This window comes from Gallinula chloropus, assembly GCF_964237585.1.
Source record: "Gallinula chloropus genome assembly, chromosome: 7".
NCBI classification, from domain to species: Eukaryota; Metazoa; Chordata; class Aves; order Gruiformes; family Rallidae; genus Gallinula; species Gallinula chloropus.
Window position 1 is genome coordinate 22,865,657 of NC_140092.1, and position 17,196 is coordinate 22,882,852.

Genomic DNA, 17,196 nt, shown 5'->3' on the forward strand with positions numbered 1-17,196 from the left:
AACAAAATATTTGCTCTTTCTGTAGGAAATTACCATCCTAGAAATCATCTCACCCAGTTTCTTTTGGAATCTTTCTTCCTACTTCATAAATCTTAGTTTCACCACTGGTTTGTTAGGGCTTTTTTTAGACTTCGTACTGTGAAGTCCAACTTCTTAAATCACACAGTACAAAATGCTGGAACTTCTGTTCTGAGGGAAGAAACCACCTCACTCACACGTTCAATGACAATGACATTCAATGACAATTGGTCCTGCAGTGATTAAATCAAACAGCTTTCTCTTTTCCCCATAATCATTCTCTTTCTCCTTAAAAAGTCACCAGATGTCAGTTAAGCTACAACAGTGCAGCATGTACACACCCCGTTTATGCCAAATGGCCAAGTGTACATTTACACCTAAGAGTAGGCACACAGTCAGTGACTGGTGCTAAGCAGATGTACATAAACTCACTACATTATAAAAACTTGTGATTATGTGCCTGAAATTTTGGATTCCTTTCACTGCAGGATTCAATGTGGGAAAAATTCCTCCCTGTCTTCTGATGCTTTCCCACTTCAGAGAGCAACGGAGTTTAATTCAGAGTACATTTTCTTCTATTTGATTTCAGCATCTTTCTTCAGCACAGTAAGCTTATAAATATATTTATTAGTACAGTTATAATTACTTATTGACGGCTTTGTAATGTTTATTAATTTTTATATTTGCATTTGTTTCTTCCTTTGGGCAAGTTGCTGAGGCCTCAGTTCTAAAATACTTTTTTTTTTTTCCACATTTTTGAAAGCCTATACACGTCACATTAACCAGAAGACCCATCATAAATTTCACATTCTTATAATCTCACGCTACCAACAACTCATAGAAAGCTGAGAAGAGCATCAAAAATATTCTACAGCCTCCTTACGACAATAAAAGAGAAGGTATCCAACAGAATATGTCTGCCTGTTTCCTTTTTCCTAGGAAGTCAACAGTTTTAGCAACAGGGCTCTGACAATCACCAATATTCACAACAGACCATTTCCAAGCCCTCAGAAATGTCAAGGCATAAAGCAATATACAAAATCTGGATCCAGTGTGCAGGGATCATCACTGCAACAGGCTGAGACTCGAGCTTCTCCATTCACTGTTAAAATTGATCATTTTTTTTATTAAATCTCCCTTCCTCACAATTTTCAATTTCCTAAGTTTTCTTTTTAATATTGGTTGGGAAGAAAATTGGGCAGTTTTCTGCCAGAAAACTGGAAATCTAGCTGCTGGCAATTAGTTTCTAAGGTTTTTTTAGGGACCATTAAAAGTGCAGCATAAACAAGCTAAAACGGCTTTTCCACAACTAAATGTGAAGGTGGACAAGTTTGTCTCTGTAAGTGTTCACAGACAGCACCCACTATAGAAAGGACATTTCTGCTCTTTCTGAGCAGCTTCTAAAGTCATCCATTCAGCCAGGGAGGTACCACTGAGGTGGTTCCCCCTTGGCTCATATCTTATGAGCCCCGCAGTCGTTCCAGTCTAAACTGAAAGCTTATACCTAAGGCAGTAATCTGTGTCAGACAATGAATTCCACATTAACCCTTGCCTAAATTCAGCAGTATCCATTACTTTTAATGCATAAATTATCAAAACACTGACTTGGCCCCTCCTACATGCTCCTGGTAAAGCAGCATGAATACATGTGTACAGCTATGAGGTTTCTCCATTAGTCAAGTACGACCACACCAGTTTTGCAATTTTAAAATTTTTAATCTGTGAATTAGTGGAAAGAACTATTAGACTACGAACAGTTGAGTGAATTCTAAGGCTACTGAAATTCATGACATCCTTAGCGCAAGCACAGTGAGTATTTTGAAACTAATTAAATAATTACAGTGTAGATTCTGCTTCATCATCTCTCACGTATTTCTCAAAAATGAGATGCATCCCTCAGAGGACTTTGTCTTTCATAAAAGAAAACTAGTGAAAGGAAACAAAGGAAAAAAGCTATCAATAGCAGTCACATCTATTTTGCATAACAACTATCTTTTCACTTGTCTTTCTAATTCATCCAGAAAAGAATATAAACTGTGCAGTGTATGTTTAAATAGTGGAGATTGCCATATATGATTCTGGGACATTAAGGCATATAACTAGAGAACATACGCTCAAAAAACATTTTGAACCAGTAACATTACAAATTGAAGGAAGAGGAACAAACTGCCTAAAGACAAATCTAATTAGATTCAACTGAGAAGCAGATTCTAGATAAGATTAATTAACACCAGATGCCCCAATTTAGAAGTAAATGCCGCTTACCTATTTCTGGTCAGAAACATAACAAAGAGAAAGAGTGGACACAAACCCAGTTGCAAATTGTGTGGTAGTAGAAAAGAGAACAGTAAATTAGAATTCAAGACATCTTTTTCTTTACAGTTTTTGACATTCTTATACAAAATTCAGTACTGAGCTCTGGATGGAATGGTAAAGATGAGAGCAGGGAAAAAAAAAGGACCCTGAGAATAAGTGCTTAAGAAACAGTCACAAAAATCTCTTCCTTGCTCTGAAGAATCAAATTAATAATCTAGGAAATTAAGGAAGACATTGGAAATTAAGGAGGGTGCTGAGAAACTCACTTTATAGCCTTTACTGACTCTGCTCAGGCACTGAGACTATGAAAGCAGACCTCCTGCCTACCAGTTTAAAAAATTGCCCTGCATACAGAGATGCACACAAATAATCACACAGCTTAAGCAAACAGCAGCAACATTATGACAAGTATTTTTCATGGGACTCTGAAGGGCTGGCAATAAAAGCATCCATGACTTGAAGAGACAACAGCCATTGCAACTTGAATGCAGTAATCGGCATGGCTAAAGAAAGTCACAGGATTTGAGCAAAGAGAGATTCCTACTGCAATTGACTGCCATTAATGTAAATTTTGCAGTCTGTTAGCCATAAAGAAATAATCATACTTCTAAAAGTATCTATTATGCTATTAAACAGATGTTAAAAAATAAATGAACCATAAAAGATTTCAAAACAGTATACTGTATGACCAACAACATGCTGTTTGATTCACTGCCAGCTGCCACACTAACCCACTGAAATTTGCTCCATGAACACTGGGCTGTGGGGTTTTTTAAATACAGAATGCCTATAAAGCCTAGAACCATTTGCTATCATCAGCGTGTTGCTGAATCTATGAAAGAAAACTAAAAATACCATTATATTCAAGAAAATCTAAGAAATCCTCTCACAGAACAGTTTAGAAAGTGAATCTGATATTTCATCTTGTTTTAGGAACCCAAAACCAAACAGAAAAGCACGGAAATCTGTGAAAACAAATTGATTAGTAAAAAGTATGCTATACAGCAATACAGCCTCTGCATTTTGCAATACAGACACTTACAACCCTGCCACTACTATCTATTCCAGGGAAAGCACAGAAGAACCTATCTCTAAAAGCATTATCCTGATATGATCTGGCAGATGGAGAGGAAAAACAACAAAGGATTAAAGGATTTAAAATAGTGATGCTCTAAAAACATCCATTCCTTCTATTCTTACAATAAAGTAAAAATTATGAACTAGCATGGACTGAAATACCTGTTAAATGTATAATCATAAGCAGGAAAAAAACCAAACCAGGACAATTAATGGGTCTGCATAAATATATTTTGAATATATTAGTAGACGACCCCTTTTCCTTAGCCTAACAGTAAATGGCAAGTGCAAAAACATTCCCCTGAAATAACCATCAGTCACTGAGCAAACTATAGTCTTTCTTCCCCTCAAATAATATTTTTATTTATTTATTAGCCTGCTTATTTGGTAATGGCCTTGTGGATAATAAATGTAAAAAGAAAGACATTAAAAGACTAAGTCATCAGGGGAAGACCGATACAGCAGAAGTTTGTGACTGTGTGCAAGTGGGAATGATCTCTGTCTGATAACAAGGAAGGTGTACAAGAAAGGTACAAATGAGAAAGTGGAAAATGTTGTATTTCATGTATAAGCAGGATGGAATGAAGCAGCACGACTCATGCTAGACTGCACACATAGGGACAGAAAGAACGAAAGTGATCCAGTACAAGGTGACTTGCACATATCTAGTTCTTATAGACAGAAAGGAAGAGGATGAGCTCCTAGAAATAATTTTACCTAACAAAACAAGTTAGGCACTAGTTTCTATATAATTTTTTTTTCATCATCTGTGTTGGTATAAAGGACTTTGCACATATCTGACCATTCACATCAGCTCCCAAACTGCAGCAGACTCACCCCCTCATCTCCACTAACAATGAACTGTAGTTTACAAACAAAGTAATCCTGTTTCAAACATGGATTTACAGGCAGTCATGATAACACAACTGGTGATGCTAACTTCCAACTCTGGCCCCTAAGCACGACAGGAACTCTTTATGTTTTTACTGCCAAAGAAATGCAATGTGAAACTATGACAGTCGATACGACACTCTGACCTGCAGCATGAGTGCACAGAAGCAGGTTGATGAAACCTTATCAATTATTCAGAACCCAAAGAAACAGAAAACCTTTAGAAAACATCTTCAATTAGCCTAAAGAAATTCGTAGCTATTGCATTAGCTGTATCATGCTCTTCCATACTCTAGCAAATGCACTTAGCAAGTAGTGTAACTTTTTAACAAATTATCATCATAGCAACCTGAAATTTCCATTTGGTACTACACGGTCTTTGTCTCACTCTCCAAAAGTGAGATTCCTCTCCTCTGACACAACAGTTTGAAAGCTGAAGAAGCAGGAAGGAGGCAGCAAGTCCTTAAGTACAAGAGGCTAAGGAAGTGGGAGATTTTTGCTAGGTGTTCAGGGATCCTTGACAATGACAAAATACAGGGAGCTGGCAGCAGGAGGCAGGGGGGGTGGGAGGTGGAAATAAAAAAAACCCCAAACAACTGTAAGGCTTAGGTCAGCTTTAAAACATCCAGCAAATTTAATCTTTTCATGGAAAACACATTACAATTCGTGACCTTGAAGGGAAATTAAAGGGCCTGAATCTTACAGGACAAAGATTTTTGGCTGCTATGTGGAAGAGCAAGGAGAGAGTGGTAAAATACAAGAAAGGAAACTAATCTAAAATGTTTTAAAAATGCTACTATAGGGTCTGATCATCTATATTTATAGAAGGATGCTTTCAAAACTGTTTCACAATGAAAGTCCTCACAAGATTCACAGGCAGAAGAATGAATTTTTTTTAACGTTTGAGGAAAAAAGCAGAAGAAAGTCATCTTAACTCATGAACAAAGTTCTAGAGGTTCTAAAACAAAAACATAGTTACTGACATGCCATAATTTTGATAGCAATTGTTTTCTCCTTTTCTGCTAGAAAAGTAAACAATCTTCTGTTCTGACCATTTAAGAAAATCAGCACAAAAGAACCACACACACGCTTATAGTGGTCACTTAGATTAGAAAAATTCACCAGAACAACAGTTTGGGGAATCTTATACAATCCAGCTAAACCACACTTACAACAGCAGCAACCATCATGGCCCAGACAGCAACTGGCCATCCTTCTCCAGGGTCAGTTCAACTAGTAGGCATCTCCCTATGCTAAATTCACCTGATTACGGGTCCTGTCAGCTGAGTGAGCACCCCACTGCAGCAATGCAGAGCAGGCAATGACCTGCCTTTATCCCTCATCCCGTCAGCCAGCATCACGTGCTCTGCCATCCAAAAACCAGACAGCATAGGCTTGCAGGACTTGTAAAGGGAGGGTCTGTGGGGCCTGAGAATGGGATGGATTGAAAATTGGGGATATGTTTGGTTAGGACCTCTCGCACCCTTAAAGACATAAAAGAATCTGAGGGGGGAAACAGGAAAAGAGTTTGCTGTGCTCCAGTTCTCTGGACCATAACAGGTACAGAGGCAGTAAGTCCTGGGGAACAGGCAGGCACACCGTGGGAGAGGGCTCCATATGCCATGGAACAAAAGAAGAACCAACACCCTTCAGGCTGCCATGCACTGCTGCCACCATCGTGGGCTGACAGCACCTCGCAAAATTGGATTAGGTGGGGGAGGGTTAATTGACAAAGGTCTAGCATCACTCAAACCACAGACAGCTTTTCCCCAGGCTTTAATAATAACTGCAATTCCTATCATGATTTTTATTATCTTTCTTTTGGCACCAGCACGACAAAGGGTTCCAATGGTGGCATTCACCATTACTGGACAATGGTCTGATCACTTTTAAGAATACCTCTTTACTAATCAGATGATAATGACACATTTCACTGCCTTCAAACCATTACAGTGACATCTGTAATGGCAGTTAGGACCATAACACAATCAAAAATGACAGAGAATTTCGTCTAAGAGACAGAGAATTTCATCTAAGAGAAAAGAGGCTGTCCTGTCACACTGGGCATCCAAGTAAATAATTTACTGCTTGTCTCCTGGACTAAGGAAGGACACTAGGCACAGAACAGCGACCACCTACATTTCAGCACTATCCTACATCCTTTTAAAAAAACCTCACACGTGTCGACAGTATTAATGCAGATGGAATAGTAAGATGATTTTCTCAATATATCCAGATAATAGTTTCTTGCATGAATAGTTTCTTGTTGGAAATTGCAGAGGAGCAGAAAGACCCAAATATGCTAGGGGAAAATGTGGAGAAAATTACAAGTACACAAATAACAATTGATTCAAAATCACCTCGAACATTAGGCAGTAATTAGCTGGAAACATTAAGTCAGTATGGCCCAATAATCACTAACAATCAAAAAGGCAAATGAAGAATCATCAGAAAGGGCAATCAAGACATCAGCTTTATGAATACATTTCCTGCCCACACTGTAAGATTACTTACACTTCTGGTCAATTCATCTCAAAAATAATAGAAGGGAGGAAGATTACAATTATGAAAAAACTTTTGTATGGGAAGAGACAAAGCCCAGTTCTGTCTGAAAAATAAGTGACTTGTGGTTGAGGTTTACAATAAAATTAAGTGACTAAGAGGAAATAAATAGGGAGTGAGATCGTTCAATACTTCTCATGACAAATATTAGCAGGAATGAAATGAAACTATATGGAAAGTACAATTAAGTATTGTTTGCTTTACACTTTACTAAACTGCAAAATACGTCAATCAAATGATAACAGGAATGTCAAAAGTACAACTGAGCTTAAGAAACAACAAATTCAAGAGCAGAAATTCACAAGGCACAATGATGTGCATGCTGTCCCTACCAGAAGAAAGTCCTTACACCAGACCCTGCTGAAGATTACAATGATACATTTTTCACTGCTCTTCCATGGTTCTTCTAAGCAGCTGCTCCTGGACGGTCCAAAATAGGATATATACTGGATACCTCATCTGATGCATGAATGTTTATTACTCACTTATTACAAAATAAACATTAACTGTCAATGGTTATGGTTATTATGGTTCACCACAGCTATACAGCGATGAAAAGGGTATATAATATATGAAGAGGAATTGTATGAGTTATTCACAAGAAATACCTGACAACGTACACAACAATTACGAAACCCTGAGCAGGGTATCAGCACAAAATTTTGGTAACCCAGCTCCAAGAAACAAGCATTTAAGCTAATCAGTTTCAGAAAAAAGCTACTGAAGTTAGCAAGAGAATGAAAACTTTACTTCCCAGAAGACTGAGAGACTAAGCCCTGTACATCAAACAAAAATGAAAGTCACCTGCACTAGAAGACCCACTAGCAGAAGAAATGGGCATAAGGTGGCCATGATTAGAATTCAGACTGGCAAACAACCAGAAGTTTCTAACAGCATAACAGTGATTAAATATGTTTCCTGTAGAAATTGGGGTGCAAACACTTTTTTTCCAAAGGTGTAGTTGCTAAATGTACAGAAGGCATGACACACATGATTACTTTAAATGGTCAGAATTTGGTGGGATGACGCAGAATATCCTTCCCTGGAACTATCCTTGCAAACATTGAGGCCATAATGGCCATTTTGTGGATGGGATGAATGTTTCAAGTCTTTCTCTTGAAGCTCCATTTCTCCATGTTTCTGTTTCAATGCTTTCGGTAAGTTTTAGCAACTCTGTATTTATTTTTGTTAATTAAAGACCTTTATTCCATAATGATCTATTTCTTCTGTGGAACTGGTATTTTACAGCTCCTTTTCTTCCCTAAATCTTCTCAACTGCAAGCTACTGGTCTCTATCTTCATACAATTGGAAAGCTCACACAATAATTTTATATCTTATCTCAAAGCTTCTATATTTAAAACTTAAACCCACTTTTAATTACTTCAATTCATTCTGTGCTAATTATTTTTTCCACAGTGTTTTCTTCTGTTTCACTTTGTTTCTGAAGATTCTCCTGTGACTCTGCAACTCAAAACCAGCTAGAAATATTTAGATGACTGCATCTCCCCCAGTTGTCATGGTGTTAATTGAAGTCCACACCTACACTTGATCTAGAAAACCTGTACATTCAGGTACAGTGAAAAGTTCTAAATTTCTAGCACATAAATTTGAAATGAGAAAATTTCACAAAGCAAGCATTGCTCTACTACCATTTATGTAATTTCTTTCCAGAAAAAAGCACCCAACATTATCCTTGCTTTTTATACATTTCAAAAGATCGTAGAACTGACCATTTTTTTGAAGAATTATTTATAATTATATAAACTGAAATACATATGAAAAGGCTGCATGAAATTACTAAACACATAATTGCTTTTTCTCATAGCAAAAACTATCAGTTGCCTATTTCACATAAATGCCCCTTTGGGGATTAATTCACATTAACACATTCTCAGATCCAGCTTGGTATCTGGGATTTCAGTTGAGTTCTCTTTAAGGTACATCAAATCAAAGCCTATAATTCCGAAGGTGAACATTAAATCGTACTGCATAAGAATAGCAATCCAGCTGCCATTAATTCTGCTTTATAAACAGCTGGGGTGGAACAATTTAAGCTAGGGAGCAAACAGAATTGTAGAGGAAAGGGGAAAAAAACATGTAATTATACAACAAAAAATAAATATGGGAACCACACAGCTTTCTCAACATTGTCTTTGCATCCGAAATTTCTGCCTTTCAGTCAGTTAACCATCCAGTTGCCAACATTAAAAACTGCAGTTCTTTGCTATGAAGCAAATTACAAATTTTCACCAAAAAAAAAATTCCATTTTTAACTGGAACAGTGTATCTTTGTTAGTAATATGCCTGGGAAACAAAGAGGACTCAGAGTTACAGTTAAAGTTCTGATCAAAACAGAGTAATGATAGTAACTCAGAAATGTGTTAGTACAGAAAGATACATTAGCAAAGCCCACAGGATTGCTTACCTGTCTTCTCACCTACATTTTTACAGTGCTTTCAGTAGATTATGTCACAAAGGTTACACAACAGTTGATAAGTTATTTGATATTAAAAAAAGATATTTGCAATAGTATTGTCCAGTGAGTCTCAGACAATGAGATTATTTTTTCTTCCTCTGAGATCTACAAATCTGTTTAAAACCTCACACACTTCATGTGCTCAAGATAGAAGTCTTACAACAAATATGAAGCAGAAAAGGGTTTGTAAAAATCAATACTCAAAATTTGAAAAGGCTTTTTAACTATTTCTTTAATAGATTTGTCATATTCACTTGGAATAGACTTAGTACCCAAATACTAGTTAGTAAGCTCGGGCTGTAAAACTTCTTGTGATCATAAATGTTTTACTTCCCTCCACAATATTAAAACAGACTTTCTTTTTTTTTTTTGAAAGAAAGGTGAATGCCCAGGTTTCTGTGCTCGTAGAGAGAACATTCTAAGACTAAACTGACTGTAATAAACCTTTCCAGTGTAGTATTTTCCCAGTAGAACTTAATTTAAAACAGTAACGGATAGACATTTTTGGCCAGGCGCTAGCCCAAAAACAGAGTAAAAAAACTGAAATGTATTAGATTAATTTAGTCCAGAGGGAAAGGAATGCTTCCCTGTTCAGCAGTTTCTCAAGTCCCTTGCCAATCCTAACATCCCCTGATGTTTTCATATTGCTTATGGTGCTTTTCTTTTGCGTAACCCAAAATCACACAAAAGGATGTGTAGGTAAGTGACTGAAACTTAGCAGGATGCCCAAGAAGGCAGAAATAACCAGGCAATTGCACAGGAAGCAGTATAGTGCAAAAGGAATAACCAAAAAGCAGGAATTATTCCATATGCACTAAAACCATAACCAGTCTCTTCATCTGCTAGTCTTGTAGACATCATTAGAACACGTACCCCCAACCACTATCAGCCTTATAGCAATTCAGAGGCTTCTCGCTGCCAGAAATCATCCTGAGTCGTTCTGAGATTCAAAACCACCTTCCGTGATCATAGAATCACAGAATCATAAGGGTTGGAAGGGACCTCAAGAGATCATCGGGTCCAACACCCCTGCCATAGCAGCTCCCCAGCTCTTATTGCACAGGTCAGCATCCAGACGGGGCTGGAATCTCTCCAGAGAAGGAGACTCCACACCCCCTGGGCAGCCTGTCCCAGGGCTCCCTCACCCTCACTGAGTAAAAGTTCTTCCCCATGTTGGTGCGGAACTTCCTGTGCTCCAACTTGGAGCCATTGCCCCTTGTCCTGTCTCCACAGACACAGAAAAGGGGCTGGCCATTTCCCCCTGCATCCCATACTTAAGATATTTATAAACATTAATAATGTCCTCCCGTCATCTTCCTTTTCAGTGAGTTTCAGCAACATCATCAGACCTCCCACTAGCCAAACAGACACCCCAAGAAGTCACATAAGATGCTTCAGCAGAGATCTGCTCATATTAAACTTTTAAGAATCATAAGAAACTTGAAGTTGTGTACAGGAAAAGCAATTTTAGAGGTGGACAGGAACAGAGATACCTTCCAGTAAATCTCAATCACAAGAGGCAGAATTGAATTAAAATTCCCCTGATTTGCTGCTTCTCTTCCCACATACAACCACCATTTTAAAAAACAAAGATTATAAAAATTAAAGAATACAGCAATTGTGAAAGTATGAGTTCAATAATTTAGGGATAAATTCCTTACAACATTTTAAAGAAAAATACAACTCACTATTCACACTTACATTGAACTTTAAAATGCTTTGTAGTATGAAGTGTTTTTACCAATTATTACAAAATTAACCAGAGGTCTGATTTGTGAGCTGAAAACATAATCAAAAGGGACTACAACACTAATGGGAAAACAAAGCTCAGAAAACACTTTTACTTCCTTGTACCTTGAAGTGTGAAACACCGTATCTATTGCTACCCACAAGAAACACTTCCCAGGTCGGGTTCTGAAGGTATAATTTTAAATAGATATGTTCTCTACAGCTTTCTCACATCTGCTCTTGCACATTATACAATTCACAAGTGTGTTATCAGGCAGCTATAAAATCAGGAAAGAGTTTGCACCTCTTTTACCCCCCACGAGCACTGCACAGTCGAGCACATTTTCCTGTCTTACACGCAGTGATTATCACTGCTTTGCTGCACAGCAGTTCTGCTAGATCAGACCTGCATCCAGGGACTCACGTCCCTTCCCCAGTGTGTCACAAAAGCTCCATGGAAGATGTACTTAACATGGATGTGTAGAGTCCATCACAAAACACTCCAGCTTTGGTCACCTCTTCTCCTTCGTGTGGCTTCTGCGCCTTCCCGCTCGCAGGATAAACAAAGCCTTCAGCATTAATGTGGAAGACAGAAAAAGCCCACCTTAATTAAAACTCAATTTAAGGACTGCTCTGCAAATGAAGCATTAGACTCAGTCACTAGGTTGTAAAAGTATGACTGTAATCCCAGGTGGACTCTTTGTATACTTCATTCCCTGACTGCCTCTTGAGCATGCTGTGTAAAATCAGTACCTAACCACCGAAAAGGGTCACGGGAAGCTGAAGACACACAGTTTCTCTAGAACACAGCACCTAACCCATAGGACTAATGTTTTGGAATAGATGGTCTTACCTCTTCTTTTCACACAAAGCAAAAAGAGAGTCTGGATTTTTGAATATCATCCTCTTATGAAGATGAATTAGTGTTCTAATATGCACAAATATGGATTTTCCCTATTTCTGCAGTACCTAAACACGTACAGAGGTGCATTCATCAATAATGACATCCCCTGACTATTTTCATTACAGATTTAGGATGAGAACATAGTACTACTTCATCTTTACGAATTACTCTGAATAATGCTAAGTGCTTGCAACTCATGCTTGCAAGTGATTTCAAGGCTTTCATGAGCTTTCCTCATCAGTTTCAATAGCCTTCAATGACACTGAAAAACAAAATTAGAATGCAAAAGAGGTTCTGTAGCCTTAATGAGGAGACTAAATGCTAAAGCCACGAACATTTTAAATTTGCCTTGCAAACAAACTTATTATTAATCAGACCAAAATGCCTGTTTTGTTTGTAAAGAGACTTAAGAGAGAAGATTGAGACATTTAGTGTTGGAATGTGTAGTCTGGTGTATGCTGAACTGAGTGATACAGTAGGTGAAATACTATTACTTGTTTACCCACATATAGAATGTCTTTCATCTTAAAGTATAAAATTTTCTATGACATATTCATTAGTATGTTCTGCACTTACAAGAAATAAATGTTTCAAACATTGAAAAAAATTTCTGCTTGTCTTAAATCTCTGGTGGGGAAAGAAAAAAAAAAATCCCTATTACTATCATGGCAAACACTGCCAAGACAAACTTGTTGCAGAGACCCTCAAGGAATTTCAACAACATCCCACAGCACTGGTCCAGTTCCCAAAGAGCACTTGGGACCAACATCCATAATGCATAACAAGAGGCCTTAACCTTGGTCCATCAGCAAAGAGATCCTCAGGGCAGACTGTTAGGTGGTTTGTGGAAGCAGTTTTTACACATTCAGTGTTTCTGTCTGGATAATTTCTATTTGGTTTTCGAAAAGTGTGAATCGCATTTTATTTAAGATCATTTGAAATTTAATACATTACTGTGGGTCTGGAAAACATTGCTGCCTTACTAGTCACTTTAAAAATAGACTACTGTGTAACTAATATATACTAGTTGTGGCAGGTTTTTTTATTCTCAGCACAAAAAGTGTTCAGAAGAGCATACATCAAAGTTGTTGGCCTCACAATGCATGAAAAGCAATAAAAAAATAATTGCTCTTTCCACATCAGAACTGAAATGCCCCAAAGTTCTGCATTCTAATCCCCCAAAAGTCCATGCCTGAGTGTCATACCAATGTGAAGATTTTTGATTATAATAGTGTGAAACAACTAATGAATCTGCTGTCATCCACTTGAGCAGCAGTTGGATATTTTTAATCTGGTGAAAAAACCACATTTTTTTTCAAACACATTTGGATAGTATAATGGACACTTGAACCAATCATATAAGCAATATGGAAGGACAATGCTTCTTGAAATCTGATTTGGAGTACAACGTTCTCTCTTTCTCTGGAGTCAGCTAATGTTTTGGTTACAACTCTGCTACTCACTCTTTTAGTGTAAGACCAATGACCTCCACTTTACTAGCATCCCAGTTGTCAACAAGAGACTCCCATGAGATTAGTTCCCTCAACAGCAAAACATGTATGTGGCAAAGGGAACGGTATGTAATTATGTTGGATACCTGTCCCACGCTTCTTGGTTTGGTTTATAGAATTCCAATAGTAGACAAAACACGTAGATGAAGCAGTAATTGGGAAAAAAATCTGAATTACAGCTTTCTGGCAGAATGTTAGATTTGTGCTCTAAAAGTGGACACTATAATCACCACTAACAACCAGCCTTTAATATAGGTTTAACGCTACTTGTATTGAGAGGTTTGCTGGGGTGAATTTTTATGATAATAAAATTTTCTTACTCAGTTACAAGTTAAAAGTGCATAAGACAAGTTTTTGACTAATGATTAGACTACTTCTCTATAAAAATAGATAGCAGTAAAATAACAACATTTGGAAGCCAGAATTCTGTAAAAAAGAAACCAGACTGTTTCCATTCTTTTGCTGCTGGAGGTCAGAAGGAATTGAAGTTGCTGGAATGTCATGTCTCTTTTCATTGCAATGCCACTCCAGCATTTGGAAACAATGAAGAGACAAGAAGAAATGTGAGAAAGCTCTAACAGACAACACTTCCAGCAGGACAATTCCAGAGCTGCACTCAATTAAACAGGAATATGCAAAGCTTCTGCACAGGAGAAAGAACCATATTATGTTCTTCATCTGAAATTGTATAAATGCTGTAATACAGGTCTAAATTTTAGTATGCAAATATCATGCTGTAATACCACCACAGGCTGTTGGGTTTTATGTCTTTTTACAAACCAGTATCAACATAGTCTTACCTTTTTATCTTCTTTAGACTTCCTAATACTGTGCGGGGGGGCAAATTTGTTCTGCATGCAAAACATCTTCTTAGACCATTCATTTTTATGAGATTTTAACTGTGGCTGACCAAAGCTGCCATCAACTCTGTATCTGTCAGCAGGAATCTTATTCATCGGCGGGGGAAGAGTTCCACAGTTAACACTGGACCAGCCATCTGTGGAATCAGTGTACGACTCCTGGTCACTAGCATTTCCATGCTGCCATTCTTGTAACACATGCACAGGCAACCACCTTTGATTGCCTATGCCTGCTGCATTTTTCTTTGATGGGGGTACTGAGTTTCGGGAGGAAACCAGCGGAACTTCAATACGAGCAGAAGGACTTAAGTGTTTGCTAACGTTTTGGGACTTGTCATTCTGAATTACTTCTAAAGGAATGTTTCCTTCTTGCTCATGACAGAAGCCATTCCAATGGGAAGCAGGCTGATTTTGTCCCCGTCCTACTGGATTTTCCCATATGCTGTTAGGAACGTGTTTACTTGGATTGCTCCCTAAATCAACCACCAGAACTCTATTGTTCTTTTCTTCCTGGTTGAAATTGCCAATTCCACTATCGCTGTTACTGCTTGTACTGTTATTCTGAAGAGCATCTCCATCACCATCAAGAAAAGCCCTCGCACGCATTCCCTCAATTAATTCCCCCATATCCCTATACAGGACAGAAATAAACTGAAGAACAGGTAGAGATGATGTTGGAAACTCAAGACAGCCATTTGTGTCTGGATCTGCTGTACATTCCAGTCCAAAACGCCTTGCTATGCCCTGGTGAATTTTATGATGGAATAAATCAGGATCCACCATAAAAACATGGCAAGATGTCCTCAGAACCCCTTCATCTTCATGAGCCAAGCTTGCATCATCATTTGTCTGCATTGTAACTAGTCCAAAGAATCTCCGATCATCCGGGCAAACAGCACTGAATGCCAGTTTCTCTGCAGGATATTCTGCCACGACACCCGATTTGTCACTGCAGAGCTGAATGCAGTCATGCATTATCTTCATCATCACCAGGGAATGGATCTTCTGTTCTGCCCGCAGACGCCTCATGCATCCACGAATAGCCTGCAAGCTCTCGTTTTCCAAATTTGAGGTCGTTGAAGGAAGTTCAATTGAGCCTAGGTACCCTACAATCATGGCAACATTTAAAATGCTTGCGTCCAATCCAAAGTCATCGGCACTCTCCAGTCCAATTCTAAAAACTGAATCATCATTCAGGACTTTGGATATTTCTCCCTTTGACAGTAAGTTTGGATTGCTTACACTTTCATTTCCAGCTTCAAATTTAATAGCAGCAGAATCAGAAAACGATCTTTGTTTTGGTGCAGAATTATCCAAGTTACCAGCACAAAGAGTAGGATTCTCAAAGATCATGTTGAAAATGCCACCAGACTGCATTTCTTCAACAACCTTCTCTGCTCTGTTTATACCCAGAGCTTTCGAGTCAGGTTTGGGCTTCAGCCACCCCTTCCCATCGTAAAAACCAACTTCTTCATCACTTGAACAGGAATCTATATGACTAATCCCTTCAGCAATGACCATGTGCAGGACCCCAGAACATTTTCCTATAAGTTTCACTACATCTTCATGAGAGGCTTTTTTCACATTGATTTCATTAACTGCAAATATCTGATCCCCTGCTTTAAGTCCAACATAATCTGCAGGGCTTCCTTTCATAACACAACTAAGAACACAAGGAGCTTGTCCAGAAAGAGTAAACCCATAGCCTGCTCGGCCTCGAGCAACTTCCACGCTTCTTATCCGAGGAGGAGCATGCATGTTGAGTCGGCGTTTGACTGTTTCCACTGGCCTATACATTTTGGGGGTTTTCCTGAAATAGGAAAACTTTTCATTAGTCCATTTTTCAGTCTTGTTTCAAGAATATCACTCCGTCCATTTAAGCTCTAAAGAAAAAAAAAAAAAAGAGAAAAATATTAATTCCCAATCATATTTAAAATTTTTAGTACCCAGTATTCCCTTTATTGTTCAGAAACATTCCTGGTGATCTGTACCAAAAACAACTGCTAGAGAATGAACACAACCCTCAAAACAATTGGAAAAGAACAAGTACCGCAGTCTTAATTTTACTGATGAGCAAGCAGTAGCAAATGCAAATGAAGTGGCTGTCCAAAATGGCAAAGTAACCTAACAGTAAAGCTAAGAACAGAAGCTAAGTCTTCTGATGTACAGCTGGTGTTTTTGTAATACAGCATGTTACATCTTCCTCAACTGCACCATGTCACTTACTATTCAGCTAACTTCTGGCTTACTGCACCAGTGCAATACCACCACATTTTACATCACGGTGAACATTCTGGACAAAGCTCATCTATCCTTCCCAGCAACACAAAAGTTAGAGCTCAAGAGTATCTAACTCAGCTATAGCCCACCCCCCTTTATACTCAATCTACAGACACAGGTATGAATGTATCCATGTAAACCAGGTTAGAAAATTACCCTGAGTGTTGCCTGTATGTCCCCACTCACAGTAAGGACAGCTTAAAATAAGTATATCAAAGTTTAACTTTCACACATACATTTCAATTCTGTGTGCAACACCAAATGGACATTCGATCATGTATTAGCCCAAAGGGATCCAAATCAGATTTACGCTGTTACACTCGTCAATTTATCTACTCAAAAATAACTTGTCAGAAAGCAAACACTACAGAAATGCATTTCAGTCAGTCAGTCATTCCAATATCCATGTGTTTTGGTTTAAGTAAAAACTTCCAGAAAAAGAGGAAAAAAGAGGAAACTACATGCTGCCAGTATTAATCTAATCATGACTTGAGAATGAAAATAAAACAAGAAACAGTAGATTTCAGTACAATCTGGTGTTAACATTGAAGTCTGGATGTTTCGTTCTAACT

At 38.1% G+C, this 17,196-nt stretch overlaps 1 protein-coding gene across 2 annotated transcripts in view; it reads right to left on the reverse strand.

The window, feature by feature from the left end:
- RGS12 (regulator of G protein signaling 12) overlaps positions 1–16,141 on the reverse strand; it is a gene marked incomplete at both ends in the record, with an annotated part of 78,271 nt that extends 62,130 nt beyond the window's left edge. For both annotated transcript variants that reach the window (XM_084266619.1, XM_084266618.1), the window contains one exon: positions 14,285–16,141. In XM_084266619.1, the coding sequence (XP_084122745.1) occupies positions 14,285–16,141 (1,857 nt within the window). The remainder of the gene's footprint in view (positions 1–14,284) is intronic.
- Positions 16,142–17,196: the final 1,055 nt, after the last annotated feature.